Here is a 26161-nt window from a genome sequence, read left to right as displayed (position 1 = left end):
TGCATGCATAATAAAGTTTTTAAAAAATAGTAAATTTTACATGTTGTAACGTGTTTATGTGAGTAGAATCATAATGTATGTATTATTCTGGTACTTGAATTTTTTTCTAAAAAGTATATCCATGATGTTGTGTGTAACTCTAGTTCATTCATTTTCATTACTATACAATATTTTACTGTAAGGCTAGAGAACAGTATTATTAATGTACATTTGGGTGGCTATCAGCTTTTTCCCTAATATGAACAATGTTATTATAAATGGTCTAGTATATTCTCCTGGTGCATGAGTATGTTTAGGTATGGAACTGCTGGCAGAGTGTATACAATTTCACTTTATAATTACACCAAATTATTTTCCAAAGGAATTGTTTCAATTTACATTCCCACCAATGTTATATAAGAGTTCTGGTAGTCCTACATCATTGCCAACATGGATTTATCAGACCTTTTAATTTTGCAGATCTGATGGGTATGGTATCTGATGAGTATGAAGGTTTTTTGTTGTGATTTAAATTTTCATTTCCACAGTTACTAATGAGGTTGAAAATTTCAAAAATATGTTTATTGAACATTTAGGGTTCATTTTCTATGAAGGGCCTGTTTACATCTGTCACTCGCTTTTTCTACCAGTTTGTTATTTTCTTACTGATCTGTAAGAATTTTAAAAATAAGATTAGGAGACTAACTAGATGACATTATGTGTTATGAAAATATTCTCTCTCAGTTTGATTTGTCTTTTTATTTAAGGTATCATTTGATAATTAGATATTTTTAACTTTAGTATCAAAGTCTCCTTCATGGTTTTTAGTTTTTATAGCTTGTGCCTAGTTTACCAAGAATTTTCCACCTCGAGTTCAGTTCAGTTCAGTTCAGTCACTCAGTCGTGTCCAGCTCTTTGCGACCCCATGAATCACAGCACATCAGGCCTCCCTGTCCATCACCAACTCCCGGAGTTCACCCAGACTCACGTCCATCGAGTCAGTGATGCCATCCAGCCATCTCATCCTCTGTCGTCCCCTTCTCTTCCTGCCCCCAATCCCTCCCAGCATCAGAGTCTTTTCCAATGAGTCAACTTTTCGCATGAGGTAGCCAAAGTACTGGAGTTTCAGCTTTAGCATCATTCCTTCCAAAGAAATCCCAGGGCTGATCTCCTTCAGAATGGAATGGTTGGATCTCCTTGCAGTCCAAGGGACTCTCAAGAGTCTTCTCCAACACCACAGTTCAAAAGCATCAATTCTTCGGCGCTCAGCCTTCTTCACAGTCCAACTCTCACATCCATACATGACCACAGGAAAAACCATAGTCTTGACTAGGCGGACCTTTGTTGGCAAAGTAATGTCTCTGCTTTTGAATATGCTATCTAGGTTGGTCATAACTTTCCTTCCAAGGAGTAAGCGTCTTTTAATTTCACGGCTGCAGTCACCATCTGTAGTGATTTTGGAGCCCAGAAAAATAAAGTCTGACACTGTTTCCACTGTTTCCCCATCTATTTCCCATGAAGTGATGGGACGGATGCCATGATCTTCGTTTTCTGAATGTTGAGCTTTAAGCCAACTTTTTCACTCTCCACTTTCACTTTCATCAAGAAGCTTTTGAGTTCCTCTTCACTTTCTGCCACAAGGGTGGTGTCATCTGCATATCTGAGGTTATTGATATTTCTCCTGGCAATCTGGATTCCAGCTTGTGTTTCTTCCAGTCCAGCGTTTCTCATGATATACTCTACATATAAGTTAAATAAGCAGGGTGACAATATACAGCCTTGACGTACTCCTTTTCCTATTTGGAACCAGTCTGTTGTTCCATGTCCAGTTCTAACTGTTGCTTCCTGACCTGCATACAAATTTCTCAAGAGGCAGATCAGGTGGTCTGGTATTCCCATCTCTTTTAGAATTTCCCACAGTTTATTGTGATCCACACAGTCAAAGGCTTTGGCATAGTCAATAAAGCAGAAATAGATGTTCCACCTCGAAGAACTCAATAAATGTTAATAAAATTTAAAGCATAGACATACCCTCCCAACTTGTACCTCCATACTGCCATGTGTGAAACATAGCCAATGGACATGAAGACTTAAGTTTGTTACCTCGGTAGTGGTCAAACAGGACATACAAAACATTTAATTGTTTTACAAAATCTGACATAACTTTGAGTCCTGGTAAAAAGTATCTACTGTTATTTTACTGTCCAATGTACTCCAGTTGCACTTTCTATATGAAGTGATGCATGGAGAGAGTGAAGATGTCATTAAGAATTGGCTTGGCCAAAAAATGGAATCCAGTTTTTCTATAACATCTTATGGAAAAACTTAAATGAACTTTTTGGCCAACCCCAAAAGTAAACTACCATTTAGCTGTTTGAGACCTTACACTCTTTACCCAAGACATCAGGCATCCTTAGTGAAGACCCAGCACAGCCATAAATAAGTAGATAAAAATAGATCAGGCATCTAGTCCCCAAGCCTTCTTGAAAAATGAAAATAAAACAGACTTAAGGCTATAATAATCCTAATTTGAATTCATTCATTTAACATCTATACAACAAACATTTTTGGGAACAGCTCTGATGTGTCATACCCTGGGCAAGGAACCAGATAAACAAGTGGTAAACCAAACATGTGTGATAATCTCTGCCCTGTGGTGTTTATTGTCCAGTAAGGGGGAGAGATATTAAACAAACAAACCAATAAGTAAGCTTATAATTATAAGTGATATGTAGGTTCTGTGAAGTAAACAAACAGGGTATTAGAAGAGGGAGTAATAAGAGGTATGACAGGGACACTGGAAAGGCTAGGGCAGGGTTAAAGGAAGAGTCTGAGTAATCATTCTTTTAAAGAGCATTATTACTGGTAAGTCAGAAAAACACATTCAAATTATGTTTAGGAGTTGATAATGTGCTAAAACAATGAGTCATGATATTGAGCCACACCATATTTTAGACAAAACAGTACCCTAAGAGCCGAATGGTGATCTGCAGCTTAAAAGGCCAGATAAATCCGAAACATGTGTCTCTTCAGTGTCTTCATTTCCAGGCTTGGTAACTACCCAAATGACCAGGTCTGGCAAGCTGTCCTTAGTGCATTAAAGATGGATCCTTCTTTATCATTTGGATTTGTCCCATTTCCCCAGATCACTGACTCAGTTCCGCTGAGCCATGAATCACGCCTGGCACCCACTGCTACTCTCTAAGTGTCATGAAGATTTGGAGTTCTAAAAACATGCAGCCGGGCAGGGTACTTATATGAAAGCATTCCCTAACATAGATAGACGTTGGAGGAGAGCATGTTTCCTCCTGACCCTCAAACGTCTTCAGCGTCGCTGGGTACATTTTAATATGTTTCTCAGAAGGTAGCCTGACCAGTGCATTATTTCTGAGTGGGTCATGGTGTTAAAGTAGGGGTGACGACGATTACTGGCTGTCCTTTGGGGCTGGCTGAAGCCATCCTGGGCATCTGAGTAAAGACAAAAATGCTTCTGACGGAGAGTTTGGGCATTTGAATCACTCCACTTATCACCTTCAGGCTGTCCAATTGCTCACAGATGTTTCCACTCTCATTTTGGTAAAGAAGAGAAACGTTATCTAAAGAAACAACACAACCTTGTAACGTTTATATAAGGGAAGGTATTTGTATATCTGTTTGAAATAGTTATTCATATTTGCCTTCTCAAATGAATAAAGGTATATTGCTTAAAAAGTCAAATAATATTTTTTTGAAAAAAGACCACTTTCGACTCCTTTGGCAGTTTCCTATTTATTCGTCTATGAATTTCTAAACAATATGCCAGTGGTTCTCAAACTTTTTGTTCTCAGGACCCCTTTACAATCTGAAAGTTATTGAGACCCAAAAGAGGTTTTATCTATGTGAATTATATCCATGATTATCATAAGTTAAAATTGAGAAATATTTTAAACTGTTATTTTGAAGTGAATAAGAAAAAACTATGATAAACATGCTCACATAAATAATTTTATGAAAAAATAACCGTATTTCCCCTCAGATTTTGAGTTACAAGAGTGGCATTGTTTTATGTTTTTTGCAAATCTCTTTTAAAGTCAGGCTTAATAGAGAACAATTGGATTCTCATATTTGCTTCTGCATTTGGTTTGTTGTGATATGTTTGGGTTGAAGTTAATTTTTTAAATATGGCATTGTACACATATGTAGTTAGAAACAGGAGGGATATTTTAATAGACTTTTCAGATAATGTGGCTATTCTAACTTGATATTACATGAAAATTCAACTAGGAGTAGTTTCTTAAAGGTTAGTTGCAGTATGAAATCTGAAACCATACCAATGAACTTTTGTACCCTGCTATAATAAAACCCTTTGTCTGTCTTGAACTTTGAATGGATAACATCATGCATTGGTCATTTGGAAAACAAAGTCTTCCAAATTTTGACACATTTTATTATATATTTTTAAATCATATTTGTTAATATCATCACTGATTTCACCAAAAATCTCTTTGTGTATTGGGAAGTCCTAAACTCACTGTGGGAGATACAAGCTTTCCAAAACTCTAATTTTTCCTTAAAAGTTCCAGTTTTTTTCCTTGACAACAAATGTTATCAGTTATTTTTGCTTGAAAGAACAGGCTTACCTCCTTCATTTTTTGAGAAAATGTCTGCCAAATACCCAAATCTAAATAACCATAATTTGTCAGCTGTTCTTTCAAGATATTGTTTCATGCATTAGGTGCCTGCTGCTGCTACTGCTAAGTCGCTTCAGTCGTGTCCGACCCCATAGAAGGCAGCCCACTAGGCTCCTCTCAGATCAGATCAGTCGCTCAGTTGTGTCCGACTCTTTGCGACCCCATGAATCACAGCACACCAGGCCTCCCTGTCCATCACCAACTCCCGGAGTTCACCCAGACTCACGTCCATCAAGTCAGTGATGCCATCCAGCCATCTCATCCTCTGTCGTCCCCTTCTCTTCCTGCCCCCAATCCCTCCCAGCATCAGAGTCTTTTCCAATGAGTCAACTCTTTGCATGAGGTGGCCAAAGTACTGGAGTTTCAGCTTCAGCATCATTCCCTCCAAAGAAATCCCAGGGCTGATCTCCTTCAGAATAGACTGGTTGGATCTCCTTGCAGTCCAAGGGACTCTCAAGAGTCTTTTCCAACACCACAGTTCAAAAGCATCAATTCTTCGGTGCTCAGCCTTCTTCACAGTCCAACTCTCACATCCATACATGACCATAGGAAAAACCATAGCCTTGACTAGATGGACCTTTGTTGGCAAAGTAATGTCTCTGCTTTTGAATATGCTATCTAGGTTGGTCATAACTTTCCTTCCAAGGAATAAGCGTCTTTTAATTTCATGGCTGCAGTCACCATCTGTAGTGATTTTGGAGCCCAGAAAAATGAAGTCTGACACTGTTTCCACTGTTTCCCCATCTATTTCCCATGAAGTGATGGGACCGGATGCCATGATCTTCGTTTTCTGAATGTTGAGCTTTAAGCCAACTTTTTCACTCTCCACTTTCACTTTCATCAAGAGGCTTTTGAGTTCCTCTTCACTTTCTGCCACAAGGGTGGTGTCATCTGCATATCTGAGGTTATTGATATTTCTCCTGGCAATCTGGATTCCAGCTTGCGTTTCTTCCAGTCGAGGATTTCTCATGATGTACTCTGCATATAAGTTAAATAAACAGGGTGACAATATACAGCCTTGACGTACTCCTTTTCCTATTTGGAACCAGTCTGTTGTTCCATGTCCAGTTCTAACTGTTGCTTCCTGACCTGCATACAAATTTCTCAAGAGGCAGATCAGGTGGTCTGGTATTCCCATCTCTTTCAGAATTTTCCACAGTTTCTTGTGATCCACACAGTCAAAGGCTTTGGCATAGTCAATAAAGCAGAAATAGATGTTTTTCTGGAACTCTCTTGCTTTTTCCATGATCCAGCGGATGTTGGCAATTTGATCTCTGGTTCCTCTGCCTTTTCTAAAACCAGCTTGAACATGAGGAAGCTCACGGTTGCTCTTCCATATTCAGTAGAAATGCTGTGTGATACCTCCCATTTCACCACTCAGAATGCTAAAAAGATGTGGACTCAAGGTTGAGATGGCTTTTACTGCTTAATCAATGACATTTTTAAGTGAACCTGGATTTTTTTTTTAAACTGCAAGTGTGACAATGGAAAACACAGTGACCACTCATCAGCTTTATGCTGCTAAAGCACCAACAATTTTACCCATTGTGGCTTTTGCACCATCAGTGTAAATATCAACACAGTGAAAAGGCAAATAGTATCTTAGTATTATATGAAAATAGTTTTGTCTTCATAGAAAGTGAAAAGAACCACTGTAATATGCTTATAAACCACAATTGCTTGGTATGTTAATGCTATTTTTTCTTGACTTCCTGTTCCAGAAGATGGTGGGTTAGCACCCCTTCACCAAACCAGAACTTCTGTTGTTCCTTCCTTCATTGCCTCATATCACACTGTTGTTTTAAAAATTTTTAATGTATAACTTCTTGTCACTATGTAAGTATCATTTTCTGCCAAATCCAATAGGGAGAAGTGACTGTTTTCTTGCCTGTACAACTTTTTTCACCTGGAGTTGATGACTATTGTTTTTATGTGCTTGGCTCTCTGGTCTTGTCACAATTTGTCTCAGTTTTCCAATACCTTTGTAAAACATGTCCTATTAATAAATAGTCTGTTCCATGCAGTTAAGCCACCAAGCCCATTTGTTTTTTCCCTGGAGAAACTCTGCCTGAAGCCCCTTTTCCTCTTGCTCCAATATGGAGCAGCTGCTCATGCAGCCAACAACTCAGCCTTCATCCTAGGGCATCTCTTAACTGCTCAGAGGAAAGGATGCGGCCTGCTGTGGGAATATAAATACTCATTTTTTCAACCTGAAATCAGTGACCCTATTTTAAGCTCTGTATCTCCTCCCCTATTCTTAGTGTTTCCACCAAACTTGCATCTTCAAATCCTGTAACTTTCTGGGGTTCTACTGCACAAATTGCCTTCTTCTCAATGACATCCCCAAGCAGGCACCTGGTATTCAGATTTTTCAACTCTCCTGGCTTCTCATTCTGCTTTCCATCTTTCAAAAGTGATTGAGGCCTCAGGTCTGCTCTTGTCTCCCTCCTCATTCTTTTAGTCCTTGTGATTTTTTTAAATCCCTTTAAAAATCTCCTTTATTCTCATGTTAGGGTCATTGTCAGTGGAAATGTTTGTCTGGATGCTCACTATTTGTATTTACAACTACACATACTCTGAGGGTGTGCTCCTACAAGTTCCATGGGGTCTTGCTGAGACTGATGCTCTGGGAGACTTAGGGACCCATTTCAGCAGCTGCATGCACCTCTGCTGCCACAACAGAGCAAACACTGGCATAGGATTTAATGAAAGCAAATAAAGTACTCACAAAATATTAATGATCAATTATTTCCATCATTTGTTCTTTCAACTAATCCAACACGTATTTTCTGCATACCTACTACTATGTGCTAAGATGTTGTCATAGGTGTGGGATTATATTCATAAGACTGATAAGATCCTCTAATGGACTTTACAGCTTAGTAGGAGAAGCAAACGATAACAAAATAAGCAAGTATGTAAGATAATTTCAGATGATAATAAGTGCTGTGAGAATAACACAAGAGAATAATGTGATGGTGTCTGAGGATAAAGAAGCTACATTAGGAAGAGAAGATGACATTTGAACTGAGGCCTGACTGATGAGAAGGGCCTGTTTTTACAAAGACTGGGGGATAAGGATTTTAGGAAGTACAAATATCCTAATATGGAGAGTAGTTTAATATGTTCAGAGAATAGGAAAAAGACCAGTGTGGTTGCAACATAGTGAAGGGAGAATGATGGGAGAGGAGATCCAGAAGTAAAAGAAGGCAGGTTTGGATATTATCCCAAGTAGAAGTGTTAATTGAAACTAAGGGATGAGACAATGGCCAAAAGAGAGAATGTATAGAAAACTGTCCGAGCTTGTCAGGTACCATCTCTACATACAAAGGAGCTTAAAATTTAGTGAAACTGGTGAGACAAATTCTCCCAAATCAAGAATAATCAAGATCAGATCAGATCAGATCAGTCGCTCAGTCGTGTCTGACTCTTTGCGACCCCATGAATCGCAGCACGCCAGGCCTCCCTGTCCATCACCAACTCCCGGAGTTCACCCAGACTCATGTCCATCAAGTCAGTGATGCCATCCAGCCATCTCATCCTCTGGCGTCCCCTTCTCCTCCTGCCCCCAATCCCCCCCAGCATCAGAGTCTTTTCCAATGAGTCAACTCTTCGCATGAGGTGGCCAAAGTACTGGAGTTTCAGCTTCAGCATCATTCCTTCCAAAGAAATCCCAGGGCTGATCCCTTCAGAATGGACTGGTTGGATCTCCTTGCAGTCCAAGGGACTCTCAAGAGTCTTCTCCAACACCACAGTTCAAAAGCATCAATTCTTCGGTGCTCAGCCTTCTTCACAGTCCAACTCTCACATCCATACATGACCATAGGAAAAACCATAGCCTTGACTAGACGAACCTTTGTTGGCAAAGTAATGTCTCTGCTTTTGAATATACTATCTAGGTTGGTCATAACTTTCCTTCCAAGGAGTAAGCGTCTTTTAACTTCATGGCTGAGAATAATCAAAGACAGTGTATAATCAAGACTTGCATGACATAATATAGGTTTTTTTAAAAAGTAAAGTGACAAAAAAAAAAAAAAAAAAGGTAAGGTAACAATCACTGAGAATTGATGGTAAAAGGTGCTTTGCATAGGAGGTGATATCTGAGCCAAACTAATGGATGAGTTATATTTACAGTAGCTGAAAGGTGAGGAAGAGAATCTCAGAAAGAGACAAACATGAATAGAGGCTTGAATGTAGAGGTGAATATGATGTATTTATTGAACAGCAGAGGAAAGTTTATCTCTTGAGAAGTCATTGAATAGGTGAGTTTTCTTAAACGTGCTTTAGAATCTTGCTTTACAAACAGTGGGAGGGAAAGGTTCAGGCATTGAATGGTTAGATCTGAAATTACAAGAAAGATTAGCAATTGCCAGGACTCCTTCATTCTTGCCATTGAATAATGGTAATGCCTCCTCCCCAATTACTTCTTATGATGATGCTGATTAATAATTATTACTTAAATATGGAAACAATTATAAAAGGGGTACAGTGAGACATCTCACATTTGTCTTCATTCATCTTATTTCCCCTCACCCCAATAGGAAGCCACTTTGATTTTCACTTTATTCTTTTAGTTTTCTTTATGTATATGCAAACAACATGGCTATATCTGATTTTTTGCCCCTGGGTTGACATCCTTGTGCTACTGTAACAGAGCACCACAAACTGGATGGCTTTCACAGCAGAAATGTACTGTCTCACAGCTCTAGAGGCTAGGTGTCTGGAATCAAAACATCAGCAGGGCCGTGCTCCATCTGAGATTCCAAGTGGACTCCTTCCTAGTCTTTTCTAGCTTCTGGTGGCGGCGTTCCTTGGCGTTCCTTGGCGTTCCTTGGCGTTCCTTGACTTGCAGCTGCATCACTCCAGTTTCTACCTGTGTTATCATGTCATTCTCCCTGTATGTCACTGTCCTCACTTGAAGTTGTTCTCTTCTTGAAGAACTCCACTCATATTGGATTAGGGCCATGCTAATAACTTCTTCATAACTTGATTTTATCTGCAAAGACCTTATTTCCAAATAAGGCCATATTCCCAAGTACTTAGGACTTCAACATATCTTTCGGTGGGGGAATAATTCAATGCATAACAACCCACAATTCTTATACAAAAGCTAACCCTCTCCATGTACTATTTCATACCTTACTGTTAAATTCTTAACTATGTATCTTCAGGTTCTTTCCATATGAGTACATAGTGATCTTTTCCATTCTCTTTCTAGAGCTGCATAGCGCTCTATTACGAGGCTGTTCCAGAGTTTCATCAGTCCCCTAGTGATAGACACTTGGGTCGTTTCCAACCTTATGCTATTTAAATAAGTAACCTACACATTTGTCATTTTGTATGTATGCAAGTGTATCTGTAGGCTTTTTTGGTGGCTCAGTGGTAAAGAATCGGCCTGCCAATACAGAAGACACAGGTTTGAACCCTGGGTCAGGAAGAGGCCCTGGAGAAGGAAATGGAAACGCACTTCAGTATTCTTGCCCAGGAAATGCCATGGACAGGGGAGCCTGACAGGCTACAGTCCATGGGGTCACAAAAGAGTTGGATACGACTTTGCGAATAAACAACAAGTGTAACTGTATGATAGATTCCACAAGTGGGACTGTTGAGTCAAAGGATAAATGTAATCTGTAAATTTGGTAGACACTGCCATATTTTCATAGGGGTTGTATACAACCCATTTTGCATTCCTACTAGCAGTGTATGGGGAGTGGTTAAACTTTCAGGCTTTTGCCAATCAATATCATGAACAATGATATTTCCATGTAGTTTATTTATTATTTGACTGTGCTGCATCTTCATTGCTATGGAGGCTTTTCTCTAGTTGTGGTGAGTGGAGGCTACTCATTTTGGTGGCTTCTTTTGCTGCAGAGCACAGGCTTTAGAGCATTCAGACTTCAGCAGCTGCGGCATGTGGGCTCAAAATAGTTGGGGCTCCTGGGTTCTAGAACACAGGCTCAGTAGTTGTGGCACACAGACTTTAATAACCCAATGGCATGTGGGATCTTCCTGGACCAGGGATGGAACCCCTGTCTCCTGCATTGGCTGGTGGATTCATTATCACTGAGCCACCAGTGAAACCCCTATCTCCATGTGATTTTAATGTCTTTTCCTCTTATTATGTACCTTCACATTTTAAACATTATTTTATGCATTACTCAGCAATGGCACCTCACTCCAGTACTGTTGCCCAGAAAATCCCATGGATGGAGGAGCCTGGTAGGCTGCAGTCCATGGAGTCGCTAAGAGTCGGACACGACTGAGCAACTTCACTTTCATTTTCGACTTTCATGCATTGGAGAAGGAAATGGCAACCCACTCCAGTGTTCTTGCCTGGAGAATCCCATGGACTTTCTTGAACTACTAAAGTTATACCAGCAAACAAGAAAATATGCCATTGTAAAGTTGTGAATTAAAAGTTGTAAAATAGCAAATAAAAAAAAAAGAAGAAGCTTGGTAGGCTGCAGTCCATGGGGTCGCACAGAGTCGGACACGACTGACGCGACTTGTAGTAGTAGTAGTCCAAACTTCTGGTGAAAAACTTTCATAATAAAAATTTCTAACCTCAAGTATATACATCACAATAAAATACCTTAACATATAGAAATACATTTAACTTAGGTTATTTGCCAGAGTTGGGTCACTCCTAGGAAAATACGAGCCAGCCCCCTTATCTGATGATTCAAGTAACCAATCAAAATAACTTTCATTTAGCTAGGTCTGATGCAATTTTGTAGTAGGGAATGAGTGTTCAACTTTAACTTCACAAACCTTTAATATTCCTTAGATTCCTTCCAAATAAGCTAAAGTAGCACTTACTGAATGCATACTATAGAATGCTGTAGGTGAAGTTCCACATCAAAGACCCTGCTCTCCGTGGTTGGCAGTGTTCGAAATCTCTTCATCTTCTTTTGGTTGTATCATTCTTAATAGGAGCTGCTTTCTAATTTCCTGAATATAATGTCACCGTGACTTGAATCCTGCCAGCTCTTCTCATTGTTACAACCAAATTATACCATAATACTGGGTCGTTTAATGTTTTGACTCCAAGTTTGCCGCAATTTTCTTTTTAGGGAACATCTGGAGCCATTTATGTTATTACTTCTCACATTTCAATCATGCCGATATTCTTCCTTGCAGGTGGTACTGTGAAGGCAAGGAGCTTGAAAATTCCCCAGACATTCACATCATCCAGGCAGGAAATCTGCACTCACTGACCATTGCTGAAGCCTTTGAAGAGGACACTGGACGTTATTCCTGCTTTGCTTCTAACATCTATGGGACAGATTCAACTTCTGCTGAGATTTACATAGAAGGTAAAGCAAAATACTCTTGGAGCATGGTACTTACTAATAAGATATATAGTTATAATAAATAAGTTAAATACATACATAATAAATATTTATTAAGGGCTTTCTCTACCACACACTCTTCAGTGAGGAAAACAGCAGTGAGACAAAGAGACAAAAATCCCCAGGTTCATGGACAGATGGCAATAACACTGTCATAGGAGAGAAAATAAATGAGATAAACAAAATATATACTTATGTGAGATACATGAAATAGTTCTAATACAAATTCAATGTGTGTGTGTGTGTGTGTGTATGATAAGGGAGATGGTTCTCACACCAACAAACAATTTTTCATGGCACCAATTTGGTTTCCTACAATTTAACTCAGTTCTGACCCATCTACCTGGAGATAAGGTCAGATCCAACAAGTTAAGAGCTCAGTCCCACAGGACTGCTCCTACCCCACTTCAGATGCCAATCACAGGGAGTAGGTGCCCAGGTCACCCACAACATCTGTCTGACTTGGCTACAAATCGGAGGTTCTCACAACCCCCTTTTCAGGTTCAATTAATTTGTTAGAGTTGCTCACAGAACTCAGGGAAACACTTATTTATGTTTGCCAGTTTACTATAGGGTGTGATAAAGGATACACGTGATCAACCAGGTGAAGTGATACACAGGGAGAGGTGTGGGAGGCTTCTGAGCACAGGGGTTCTGCCACCGGGAAGTCGCCATGTGCGGTCCTCCTAGTGTGCTTGTGTTCATCAACCTGGAAGTTCTCCAAACCCCACACTACTGGGACTTTAAGGAGGTGTTCTCACACAGGCATGATCAACTCTTAACTCCATTTCCGGCCCTCCTCCCTTCTCTGGAGTACGATGTGGTAGAATTGAAAATTCCAAGCTTCTAATCACCGTAGGGATTTCCAGGTGGTGCCAATGGTAAAGAACCCGTCTGCCAGTGCAGAAGATAAAAGAGACATTGGTTCAATCCCTGGGTTGGAAAGATCTCCTGGAAGAGGGCATGGCAACCCACTCTGGTATTCTTGCCTGGAGAATCCTTTGGACAGACGAACCTGCTGGGTTACAGTCCACAGGATCACAGAGAGGCGGACATAACACAGCTTAGCACACACACATACAATCACAGCTTGGTCTTCTGGGTGACCAGCCCCCATCCAGAAGCCACCCAAAGTCACCTCATTGGAACGAAGATGCTCCCAGTGCTCTCATCACTTAGGAATTTATTAGAGTTTTAGAAGCCCTGAGTCAGAGACAGGGTTAAAGACAAATATTAGAGCAAGAGATGCTCTTAAGTGCTCATCACTTAGGGGATTATACGGGTTTTAGGAGCTCTGTGCCAGGAATCAGGGGCAGAGAGAAAAATTTATGTTTTCTGTTATCTTACAGTATATATGAGCACTATGACAGGAAGTAGAAGGGATAGGAAGTATGTGAATGCACACATGCCTGTGTGTGTGCGCGTGTGTGTACAGATTGCAGTACAAGACCGAACTTACCGTGTGACATATAAATGAAAACCTGAAGGAAGTGAGGGAGTGAGTCACAGGGATATTCAAAGGAAGAATACTCTAGGGAGTGAAATCAGCCAGCGCAGTGGCTCAGAAGAGGGAGTGTGCATGTCTTAGGTACAGAGATGAGCAGGTCAGAAGTTCAGGATGGGGTGGAGGTGGGAGGAGGCAGTGAGAAGATCACGTAGGTCCTCACGGGTCACTGCAAGGACCTGGCTTTTCCTCTGAGATAGGAGGCTCTGAAGGATTCCAGGCAGAGTTGTAATATGATCTGACTTAGTTTTTAACAGGGTCACTCTGGCTCCCAGCTGAAAATATACCAAAAGGAGTCAAACATAGAAGCAGGAAGACCATCTCGGAGCCTTGGAAAGGCATTAATATCAGTACCAAACTTATATGACTAATTTTAGGGAGGAATCAATTTATGTACCTTATATATCAACCTAAGTTTTTGATCCTGTTTCCTCTCATCGTCTGTGTTTTTCCTGGGAGCCACTCTTCAGTACTTTTATCATCTATTATACCTTATGCATGCCTTGCTTTTAGCACTTAAATATTGTATTCTTATGATATTAAGGTTAGAACTGTCTCATTCTTCTTTATATCTCTAATATCTTATGTAGTACCAGGTACATAGTGGTTATTTAATAAACTTTTATTGAATAGATTGGAGAAGGAAATGGCAACCCATTCCAGTATTCTTGCCTGGAAAATCTCATGGATGGAGCCTGGTAGGCTACAGTCCATGGGGTCGCAAAGAGTCAGACACAACTGAGCGACTTCACTTCACCTCACTTCACTTATTGAATAGATATATGAATAATGATACTAAAAACGAATAATACATAAATAGATGTTATATTTTTTCATCCTCAAATTTTTGGAGTACATAAATACCTCCAGATTTAGTTTTGTGATATCTTCCTAGAATTCACTATATTAAGAAACAAATCAGGGATCAAAGCTCTGCTAGCAGTGCTGAGATTCAATTGCTGATTTTTAAAAATTTTTGGCAGCAGAGCTTCAAATATTCCCATCTCCCAAGATGAAGAGTGACTTGTTAATATTAGTACTGGACGGAAGGGCATCCACCTACACCTACAATGTTTGGAATCTAATGTAATCCCTTCTTTTATTTAATCTGTGTAGGCCAAGAGCAAGAGGATTTATGGACAATACAGAATGTCTGCAAACACTGCTCTGTTAAGCTAAAGGTGTCAGCAGGTGTTTTATATAAAAGAACCCACAGAATTTGGGCCAGTTAATTTGTTTTTCTTTTATTTTTTGGCCACATCTCATGGCATGTGGGATCTTAGTTCCCTGACCAGGGATTGAACTGGTGCCTAACTGCAATGGAATCACAGCATCTTAACCACTAGACTGCCAGGGAAATCCCCGGACCAGTTAATTTGAATTCTGTCACTAACTAGGCATGTGACCTGAGCAAGCACTTCAACTACTTAGGGTATAGTTTCTTATCTGTAAAATGGGTGTTAGTTCAGGGAATCACTGAGTTTATTTCTAGGTCTAAACTTCCATAAATCTTCAAATGCCTAGAAGCTGGTTTAAGAAATTATCTTTACAATTACATGACTTGTTTTTATTTTTCCAGGGGTTTCTTCTTCAGACTCAGAAGGGGACCCTAACAAGGACGAAATGAATCGGTAATTCCAATTTTCTATCTTATTTAGCATCCTCAGGTCCTGAGAAAACTGCTAATTGTTTAGTAGAACTTGAAGAGTGGGGCTGCAGAGTATGACATCAGAAAAAAAAAATGAGTGACTTTGGGTAAAAAGCTATTTCTTTGCTTGTTGTTGCTTAAAAGATTAGTGTTCCCAATGTTTTAAAAATGAAATATCACCTATAAAACACCATCATACTTATATCTAAAGAATAAGAACAAATAACTCAGTGGTCCAAAAAAAATCATGTTTTCTGACTAAAGAATAGTACTCAAAATAACACACAATCTGGTGAACCAAAAATATATGTATAAGTTATCTGGGCAAGTCATAACCTTTTTGCTAAAGTATTGGGTACTGAACAAAGTTACATTACTTTCCACAACCGTTGGCTAAGCTGTACCTATAGCTCTATAGGCTACTCTGTACCTATAGAGGAGCACTGTATCAAGTGCTTCACCAGATACACTGGATACTAAGAAAAATCAGATGCTTCCTGCCTTCAAGAAGCTCACAGCCTAGTAGAAAGAAATATACATATAGCAAATATAGCAAAAAATGTACACCATGTATATAGACATTAAGAGTAATAAAGTATAATAGACTATGACAGACCCATGTGCAGGGTTTAAGGATTTGACACAAAGGACCCCTTATTGCTTGGGGAGGGAAGGAGATCAGGAAAGGTGTCACAGAGCTGGGGACCCTAAGCTGGCTCTTAAAAGAACAGTAGGTGGAGATTCCCAAACAAGAGAGGAAAGGGTGTTTCAGGCAGAGGAAATTGTGGACAGAAAGCATAGGAACTAGAAACAGCCGTCTCTTGAGACTTTCTGAAACATAGGCAATGTCTGAAAGAGTAAGGAGTTGTTAACTGAATTTGCATATTCTATCCTCTTCCACAGAGGGCAAGCTCCTTAAGGGTAGAAATCATGACTTATTCTTCAAACTGGGGAGTGGCGGTGGGGGTAGGGAGTATGCCTATCTTAGGCTTCCCTCGTGACTCAGATGCTAAAGAATCTGCCTGCAAAGTAGGAGATCCAGGTTCAGTCCCTGGGTCGGGAAGATCCTCTGGAGAAGGAAATGGCTATCCACTCCAGTATTCTTGCATGGAGAATCCCGTGGACAGAGGAGCCTGGTGGGCTACAGTCCATGGGGTCACAGAGTCGGACATGACTAAGCAACTAACACACACATGTCTACTTTGGAATGGCAAACTGCTTTTAGCTTTTGTTCACATATGAAAACTTATAACCAGAGTAAATTATTTCTCCCTTTAACCTTCTTCCTTGTCATTCCCATGGCTTCAGTTCACTTTTTTCTTCATTCCTCTCCCGTTATGCCAATCACCTCTTTATAGGTGCTCCAATCTTTTTCTCTCTTTTATAGTTTCCAAACTACCCAGTTAAAAGATCATTCTGAGCTTATCATTTTCTTGACTTAAAAAAGTATTGTCTATTGGAAAATAAAAATCAAACAAAACAAGCAAAAACATTTAAAAAAAAATCTCAATACGGGCATACAAAACTTTATTCACTAGAGTATCAGTCAGGCTTTCCTGCCCCTCCTCAACCATTCTCCCACCTCAGGCTCTCTACACAGCTGCCATTTCATTCTGTTCACTTTGCTAAGATTGCTCTATCACTTCTGCCTGGCAAACTCTTATTTATCCTCCAAAACCCAGTCAAGTCACATAATAAGCTCCTTCTCCACTGCACATCACTCGTTCCTCAAGGCTCTCATAACACGGCTTGCAAGCCTAATGGGTATGAATTTGACATACAAACTTAAATAAGAAATATCTCACTTGTTCATTTTCTTTAAATCTACTTGTGGTAGTTAGGATTTAGCTCCAGTTGGGTATAAATAGAGACCCCAAATAAAAGTAACTTAAATAAGACAAATATTTTTCTCCTTTACATAAAAAATATGAATTTGGCTGGTAAAACAGCTCCACCTTGCACTGGACTCCAGTCTGCTTCCAGCTTTCTGCCTCCTTCCAAGATGCAGCCTCATCTTCTCAGTCTAAGATTGAAAGGAATAAAGGACATACCCAACCTCTTTTTTAAGGTCATCTCTCTTAAATTACATACAGCACTATCCTTCATTTCCCATGACCAGAATGTGGCCACAGTTAGCATCAAGGAGGGTTGGGAAATGCAATCTTTTTTTGGAGTAGCCATGGAAAGAAATCAGGGATTCTGTTATTGTAGAAGAAGAAAATGGATGCTTCAGGAAAACTAATAGCCTCTACACCATAAAATGATTCTGCTTCTGAGACCCCACTCTACCTGCCTCTGGGAAAATATTCAGTCATTATTGGGTGTCCCTTTTGCTGCCAAAGCTTCTCTTGTGGCTCAGCTGGTAAAGAATGCACCTGCAATGCGGGAGACCTGGATTCAATCCCTGGGTTGGGAAGATCCCCTGGAGAAGGGAAAGGCTACCCACTCCAGGATTCTGGCCTGGAGAATTCCATGGACTGTACAGTCTACAGGGTCACAAAGAGTCGGACACGACTTGCAGTTTCACTTTCAGTTTTGCCTCCAACAATGAGCAAAGATTCCTGAGATATAGACAGATACAGACACAGACATAGATATAGATATATAGTGTGGTATTAAACATTGCTCTAAGCATCTTCTCTGGTGACTCAGATGGTAAAGAATCTGCCTGCAATGCAGGAGACCCAGGTTCAATCCCTGGGTCGGGAAGATACCATGGAGAAGGGAACAGCAGCCCACTCTAGTGTTCTTGCCTGGGAAATCCCATAGACAGAGGAGCCTGGCAGGCTATACAGTCCATGGGGTCACAAAGGGTCGGACACAACTGAGCAACTAACACACACACTAAGCATCTTACATGAATTACCTTATTTTACCCTGTGAGGTAAGAATTATTATTTCCTCATTTTATATATGTGGAAGCTAAGGCAAAGAGAGGTAACATACAGACAAAAGAGGAGCCTATCCTGACATCGGTCATCTACCCCCACAGATTAGGGTGAGAAGCCTATGTCCCAGATCTCAAGGTCCCTTCAAGTCCTGACATGCTTAGGGACTGATATGGTTAGCAAGACTGGGAGCCTTTAATCAAAGGATTGCCATTCTGTCTGGACTCAGGTTCTCTCTCTTGTTAGGTTCTCTGGCAAGATACCCAGACCTCTCTCTCTCCCACAACAAAACTGAAATAATCTCCCCTCTGCAGACTTCTCAAGAATACTTTCTGGCTCCCCTGCCCTTCAAACAATCTCATTAATTTAATTTGTGTAAACATGAAGAGCTCGTTGTCTTGGGCGATTTCTGCTGTTTGCCACATCAAAATCCCAGAAGCAAAAATGTACAAAGCCTGGCCTCCTCCTTGGAATGGGAGGGGGAAGACAAACACAGAGAGCAACAACAAAACAAACCTCAAAAAAGTTTTTGCACGTGCACTGTCATAGCCCTTGTCTTGAATCTCAGCAATGAACACGTTTGAGTCCCCAGCTCTGCGAACGGCAGTGAACTCAAGGACAGAACTGGCGTCTTATCATCTTCCTGTTTACATTGCCTAACAGAGTGTACAGCAGAGAAGCCCTCAATAAACGTTTGTGCGATAATGTTGAACAAAAAGTTTTGTAAGCAGTGCTGAAAGCTTTGCTGAAAGAATTTTCACAAGAATGATAGGTCTGTTTTATAATCTGTATTTTAATCGTTTCTCAGAATCCAGAAGCCAAATGAGGTGTCATCGCCTCCCACTACTTCTGCAGCCATTCCTTCAGCAGTACCCCAAACCCAGCATGTGGTGGTCCAGCCCAGGGTGTCAACCATCCAGCAGGTACAAGAGTCTAAGTGAAACACAAGTGCCATGAACTGTGTCAAGCAGGCACTGTGACCATGATCCTCTTGTATGGCACGATCGTGTTCTCCTCTGGTGCAACTTCATAATGACCTTGGGCGACACACTTCTATAGTCATGATAATCACTTTGTACTGCCGGTATATGATATCAGTAGTTCCCCTGGCTTTGGGAACATGTTCTGTAACTTCATAGGCAAGTTTCATAGGAAAAGAAACTCTACAAATTAGTCTCTGATATTCCAGCTTTTGAAGGGCATGGATTACATATACAATGAGCTGCCAGCTCTCCCACTGGCCCAGGACTCTCTTGAACCTCAGTTTTTCTAAGATAGAGTAACCATTAAAATAACTTTCAGAAAACTTAAAGTCTTTCATCCTTCAGGTTGATTATGATGATGATGATAGTACATGCTTATTGTAAAAACGTTTAAAAAATACAAAAAGCATACTAAGTAAAAACTTAATCAACATTCTACTTCTCTGCTCCCACTCTTCAGAGGTACCTCCTGTTAATACTTTCTATCAGTTTCAGGCATTTTCTTTGCATATCTATATGCATATCTTTGCAAACTCCAGGAGATAGTGAAGGACAGGGAAGCCTGGTGTGCTGCAGTCCATGGAGTCACAAAGAGTCAGACACAACTTAGTGACTGAACAGCAATGCATATACATTAAAATATGAAATCATATTAATATAAAATACTTGTAATGTGTTGTTGTATATTTAAATATAAATAGTGATGTATATAAAGATCTAAAACCTTAAAAAAATTTTTTTTAATTTTCTTCAGCATACTTCTCTGACCCAGTTAGTAACGCAGAGGGGTCATATTTTAGTTCTAATCCAGTAGTTTTCAAACTGTGATCTGTGAAGCCTCAAGAGTCTATGGAACCTCTACAAGGGGTTAAGTTTCATTACTTAGCTCTTATGTAAGGGGCTGGTGACGGGTGGCATGTATTTACAGCCACTGTGATGTAGGAAGAAATAGTAATACAACCAGTTCAGCATAAAACTTGGTGTCTGTGAATCATGACATAGAAAATGTCAGTCTTTGGTTTTAGATTAATTTCATACACCAAATTCTTTAGCTTGTTATACGTATCTATCATCTATCTACCTACCTACCTGATAATTCTAGTGACGATGAATCTATTGTTGGTTCCCTTCTAACAGTGTCAGAGCCCTACAAATTATCTGCAAGGATTGGATGGAAAACCTATCATTGCAGCTCCTGTGTTTACAAAGGTAATCAAAATGTTACTTCTTTCTGCCATGGCTTTAAACACAACACAATACCCAAAGCTGCAGGATCCAAGATTCACTGATTTTATCTCAGAATTTTGTTCTCTTATAAATACACTATAGGGTTTGGGTTTTTGTGGTAGTTGTTACCATGCCTCCTGAAGTCGGAGATGTCTAATAACAGTTTGTGTAATAAAGTAGAGGTCATCCCCATCCCCATTCACCGCACTGATCTCTATGGCCTATTGCTTTAAACACGGTAGCCACACCGACGGGTCAGGTGTTAAGGTTTCTAAGCACTCCACAGTTTTCTCTGGATGTCTTTGGTGCTCAAGGAGATGCAGTTACATGCTCTCAGAAGGCTTAATATAGACTTTGTCACTCAAGGACAAAGAGCATTCTTTTTCTAATCCATAGTGTCAACTATTGTAGCGGCATCAAATTCTGAGTCTCATAATCTTTGTCTTTAGAACTGGAAATTTTACTCAGGAACTTTCTTTACAAATGAAAAAAAAAAAAAAAAACAAGGGTAGGCAGAGAGATTAAACAATGTATCCAATGTCACAGACCTTGGTAGAATCAGGACTAGAAACAAGTTCTCTCATTTCTGTCTGTTGTTCTTTCTATTATATAACATACTTTGTTTATATGTTGCCCAGGACAGTAAATTCAAAGGTGAAAAACTGAGTCACACTGAATTTGTTTTGGTATCATGAAGACTACATGAATGGAGTTTATAAATTATGGATTTATAATTTGTTCTTTATATGAATACCAAACTTAAACCCAAAGAGATCTTATCCTCTCAGAAGTATGTTTTAGAGCAATGGTTCTCGATCAGAGTTAATTTTGCTCCTCAAAGGACATTTAACAATGTCTGGAGACACTTTTTGATTTTCACAACAGGAGTTGGCATCCAGAGATACTGCTAAACTTTCTGTAATACACAAGATGACAGCCTTCTGCAACAAAGAATTATTCAGTCCAAAATGCCAGTTAATCCTGGGGTTGAAAAATCATGAATTAGAGAAAAATGTAAAAAAAAAAAAAAAAAGGTGTCTTTTCCAATAAGTACTGATCCTAAAGAGGAGCTAAATTCACAACTTCCACAGAAACATCAGTTTTAAGAGAAGTTCTACCGTATTAGCTCATCCAAGATGGTTTTCCAAAATTAAGCAGAGTCTGAGTGAGACATGTTTATCCATGACCGTATCAGGTAGGCAAACATTCTTATGTGAAACAAGATGCATCTTGATTTTTCAGATGTTTCCTGTAACCTGCTTTCAGAATTTAAGTTTTGCTATTTTCAAAGACTAGCAGTAGGAAAGCAATGTGTTCTGATTTGGTGACTACCAGACTTTAATGACAGAGAAGGCAATGGCACCCCACTCCAGTACTTTTGCCTGGAGGATCCCATAGATGGAGGAGCCTGATGGGCTTCAGTCCATGGGGTCACTAAGAGTCGGACACAACTGAGCGACTTCACTTTCACTTTTCACTTTCATGCATTAGAGAAGGAAATGGCAACCCACTCCAGTGTTCTTGCCTGGAGAATCCCAGGGACAGGGAAGCCTGGTGGGCTGCCGTCTATGGGGTCGCACAGAGTCGGACACGACTGAAGCGACTTAGCCGCAGCAGCAGCAGACTTTACTGAAGATTTTTAAGTGGACCTGTGTGTGTGTGTGTGTGTGTGTGTGTGTGTGTGTAATACAGCTAACACAGCTACCTCTATTTGTCTTGAAAGTGAAAGTGAAACTGAAGTCGCTCAGTCGTGTCCGACTCTCTGCGACCCCATGGACTGTAGCCTACCAGGCTATTCGTCTTAGTTCACTGCTAAGTCACCTAGCCTTAAAACAGACCTTTAAATGCTGAGAAATCTGAACACTTTGTCGTGCCGATTTGTCATAACACTACCTTTGTCAGGTAGGGCTGATTCTTCAAAGGTAACGAAATCACAGAATAATTTATTCTGTCCCAAACTGAAGTCTCCTCCCACTCTTCTCCTCACCACCATCTGCCCAACCAAACAGCAGAGATGTGTCCTTACCTCCCTCCACACTTTCAGATCCTTTGGGGGTGCTGTCTTCTCTGCATCTATATCATCTGGTACATATCTCTGATATAACATTTAGCACAATAATAAAAAGGTTTACTTTTCTGTCTCTCCCCAAGCACCTTGAAGCTTCTCTCTAATATCTAGATAGGAGTCCACCATGATTATAATAGGTCCAAAACTATCTTTATTATTCCCAAAAGCCTAGTAAGACTTTAAAAACTATTCTTTACATTTAATTTTCATGGACTGGTTAGTCACAAGTTAGCTGTTTTTGTGTGGTAACTGATTACCTCCCTCTAATTATATGCTCTGATTTGCAGATGATATATATGCTTTGATAAATAAAAATGAGAAAGTGAATTAGTCATCAGTGTATGCTGTTTATCAGATAAATCTCCAAAAATGTTAGCTCCATGGTGGGAAAGCAATCTCTAATACAGAGATTCAAACTTTGGTGAGGCTTTATCAGTCCTCGGAAAGTGTGCTTTTGTCTCCATAAATGGGATCAGGGTTGTTCAGATGTAGGGCTCTAGCATAGCCTGTGGCTCAGATTCCAGAGGGACTTATCAGCAACAGTGTGCTTGCGTTAGTTTCCATGAGTGAGGGCAGAACTGAGGTCATCGTCACTGCCAGTGTCATTAGAAAATTTCTGAATCAGAGCCACTGATGATGGTAACCATGTGGCGTGAGCCGTGATAACCGATCACTGGCATATGTTTGCTTGGGTTTTTCCTTGTTCTATTTACTTCTTTAGGAACTTCTGGCATTCCAGTCCCTATGATTCACTTCTATACTGCCCAACAAAGCATTTCTCTGCCAATAATGGCAAGAAGCCATTTTTAAAAGGGTCTTCCCTGGTGGCTCAAACAGTAGAGCATCTGCCTGCAATTCAGAAGACTTGGGTTCAATCTCTGGGTTGGGAAGATCCCCTGAAGAAGGGAATGGCAAGCAATTTGAGGGCAAAGTTTTATTTAACCCCTTCTACCTCCTTTGGTGATGGGGAAGTACTGGTATTATCTTCTCTTTAGAGAAGGTTAAAATGAAAAGGAGGATTGCCCAGCAAAACAGTGGTAGAATTTGAAAGAAGTGTGGGGTCCCATATGCTAGTTCATTGCTCTACTTATAGAGGATAACTTTTTTTTTAACCTTTTTATTTTATATTGGAGTATAGCTGAATATAGTATGGGCTTCCCTTGTGGCTCAGTTGGTAAAGAAGCCGCCCGCAATGCGGAAGACCTGGGTTCGATCCCTGGATTGGGAAGACCCCTTGGAGAAGGCAAAGGCTACCCACTCCAGTATTCTGGCCTGGAGTCCATGGACTGTATAGTCTATGGGGTCACAAAGAGTCGGACACAACTGAGCGACTTTCACTTTCACTTTTCATAGCTGATTAGCAATGTTGTGATAGTTTCAGGTGGACAGCAAAGGGACTCAGCCACATATATACATGTATCCATTCTTCCCCAAACTCCCCTCCATCCAGGCTGTCACATAACACTGAGTAGAGGTCCCTGTGCTGTACAATAGGTCCTTGTTGGTTACCTATTTTAAATACAGCAGCATGTACATGTCAATCCCAAACTCCTTAACTATCCCTTTCCCTCATTCTTTCCCCCTGGTAACCATAACGTTCTTTCTCCAAGTCTGTGAGTCTGTCTCTGTTTTGTAAATAAGCTCTTATGAAGGATACCTATATTTTTAAATACTTTACGAAATAGACTATCCTCCATCCTCTATATTGTATCAAAAACGCTTTCACTCTGTTTATGGGGGGAAAACAGTGCTCACACTCCTTGAACATGAAGGGAGGTAGATGATCAAATTAGAATCTTACTCCTATCACTGCGCCCACTCCAACAGCAGCTGCTCAGGCGGGCTTTCAAGGCTGCAGCAGCACTGGCTCCAGCTGCTTCAGCAGTAATTTGAAGAGTGCAAGGGGGCAGGGGAAGTGAAAATTTGAAGAACGGCACTTCATTATATAATAGCAGAGGCAGGAAGCCCTGAAATAACTGGGCTGGTGGTTGGCTCTAGACTGCTAAAGACTACATGGGCCCCTCTCCCCAACCTGACAATTCCAGAGACTTCTCTGGCTCAACTGTTGCCCTGGACACTTGTGACTATCTTGGAGCAAAAAGGGTTCTTTATCAGTAAAAACTGCTCTGATCCAACTCCAGCCTAAGGCATGACAGCATTCATTTCCAGCATCTCCCAAAGTGCAAAAGCAGCCACTAGAATTAACAAAGAGAATAAAGTGACGATATGAACCTTGTAGCTGACATCTTTTCAACCAGTAAGGGAGACGCCTTTTCTCAAGGATGTCCTTGCACTATATCTGTGGGATCTACTGAGCAGGAACTGTGTCCTTTCAAGTCACATTTACAGCACCTGCACACAGCACTTGGTACAAAGCAGGCACCCAATAATATTTATTCTGTGGTGAATCACTTCCATTTCAGCTAAGAAGGAGTTGCTGCTTTCCTCACTTTGTGGCTTCAGAGTGTCTTTAGCAGGAACAGAGAAAAAAAAAATCCAATAGCAAATGGCTGTGGAAGACATGCTTCTTAGGGTTGTGTTGTCAACTTACCACACAAAGAACGTCTTCCTGGATGATCAGTACGGTGATGACACACAGACAGATGTGCACTTTGGATACTGTTTACCTCAGCAGGTTGTAGACTTTTCATTATAGGGACTTTAATTCAAATCGGTAATTCCTAGTTAAGACTAACTTAATCTTTGCTTGTTGGGAAATGTTTCACGTCTTATTCATCTTCAGTGAAGTCAAGGTAAGTATGATCAAGTCTTATACAATGTGCCGTTAGTAACAGCCTAAGACCTACTGCTGTGTTGAACATGGCCCCATTTACAAAACGTGCAAACGGTGTAACTGATTTGGACAGTGATGTGAACCGATTTCTTGTCATGAGACTTTTGTAGAAAAGCACAGCTTTTAGCAGTAACAACTATCATTGTCCTTCAAATCATGACCTTCAACAACCTTTTCTAAGTGGCTTGTAAGATGACCCATGGCCACTCCTTTACTGAGTATTGATGTGTTACACCGGAACAAGCCTCCATCTCATATCACAGACACTTAACAGGCATGTTCTGTAACTGTAGTAATTCAAGTGTCTTGGCTATTGTCTCCAATAGAACACAGGTCTCGGCTTTCAATGTCAAGTGAGTACTTACAACAAGCTAACAGTGGTCTCAACTATGAGTAACATATTCTCTCAAGGAGGTCCTTCTGCAAACAGGACTGGGGCTTCCCAGGTGGCCCTAGTGGTAAAGAACCCTCCTGCCAGTTTAGGAGACATAAGAAAGAAAGGTTCAATCCCTGGGTCAGGAAGATTCTCTGGAGCAGGAAATGGCAACCCACTCCAGTACTCTTGCCTGGAGAAGCCCATGGACAGAAGAGCCTGGTGGGCTACAGTCCACAGCATCACAGAGTCTGACACGACTGAACCAACTTAGCACGTACACACAGCGCTGCCAGATTGAGACTTGGTTCGTATATCCGAACTGCAAGTCAGGTCAGAATGAACAGATCGACCTCATTCTGCTTACATTCATTCTTTAAATGTGCCACGCTTTTTTTATTCAATCCCTTCTGCAGCTGCCACTTTTTTTTTTTTTTTTTTGGTTTGCTTTTTTTTTTTTTAATTTATTTTGCCTCAAGAAGAAAGAGACTTCATTATGTATGAATCCCAGGGAGATGTCTGATTGCCATTAAAGTTTTCGATAGACTCCCAAACTATCATTTTCGCACAAAATTGGCTCAGATATCAAAGTGAAGGGCATATTCACCAGCTTACCGGGAGCACCCAAAACTCATTGATGTTCCCTACTTATTGAGAACATTCTTGTCACTAGAA

The 26161-nt window shown here is 40.4% G+C and overlaps 1 protein-coding gene across 10 annotated transcripts in view; it reads left to right on the top strand.

Moving 5' to 3' along the window:
- Positions 1-26161, top strand: part of MYPN (myopalladin) — a 114747-nt gene that overhangs the window by 36975 nt on the left and 51611 nt on the right. For all 10 annotated transcript variants that reach the window (XM_086382720.1, XM_086382714.1, XM_086382719.1 and 7 more), the window contains 4 exons: positions 11790-11965; positions 15085-15136; positions 18850-18964; positions 20162-20233. In XM_086382720.1, the coding sequence (XP_086238846.1) occupies positions 15129-15136; positions 18850-18964; positions 20162-20233 (195 nt within the window). In that variant the 5' untranslated portion in view covers positions 11790-11965; positions 15085-15128. The remainder of the gene's footprint in view (positions 1-11789; positions 11966-15084; positions 15137-18849; positions 18965-20161; positions 20234-26161) is intronic.

The sequence above is a fragment of the Bos grunniens genome, chromosome 28 (genome assembly GCF_055505025.1).
Source record: "Bos grunniens cultivar Pamir isolate PY7600 chromosome 28, Bosgru_T2T1.0, whole genome shotgun sequence".
NCBI lineage: Eukaryota > Metazoa > Chordata > Mammalia > Artiodactyla > Bovidae > Bos > Bos grunniens.
The sequence above is the reverse complement of the archived record's forward strand: the minus strand, read 5'-3'. Positions and strand labels throughout refer to the sequence as shown.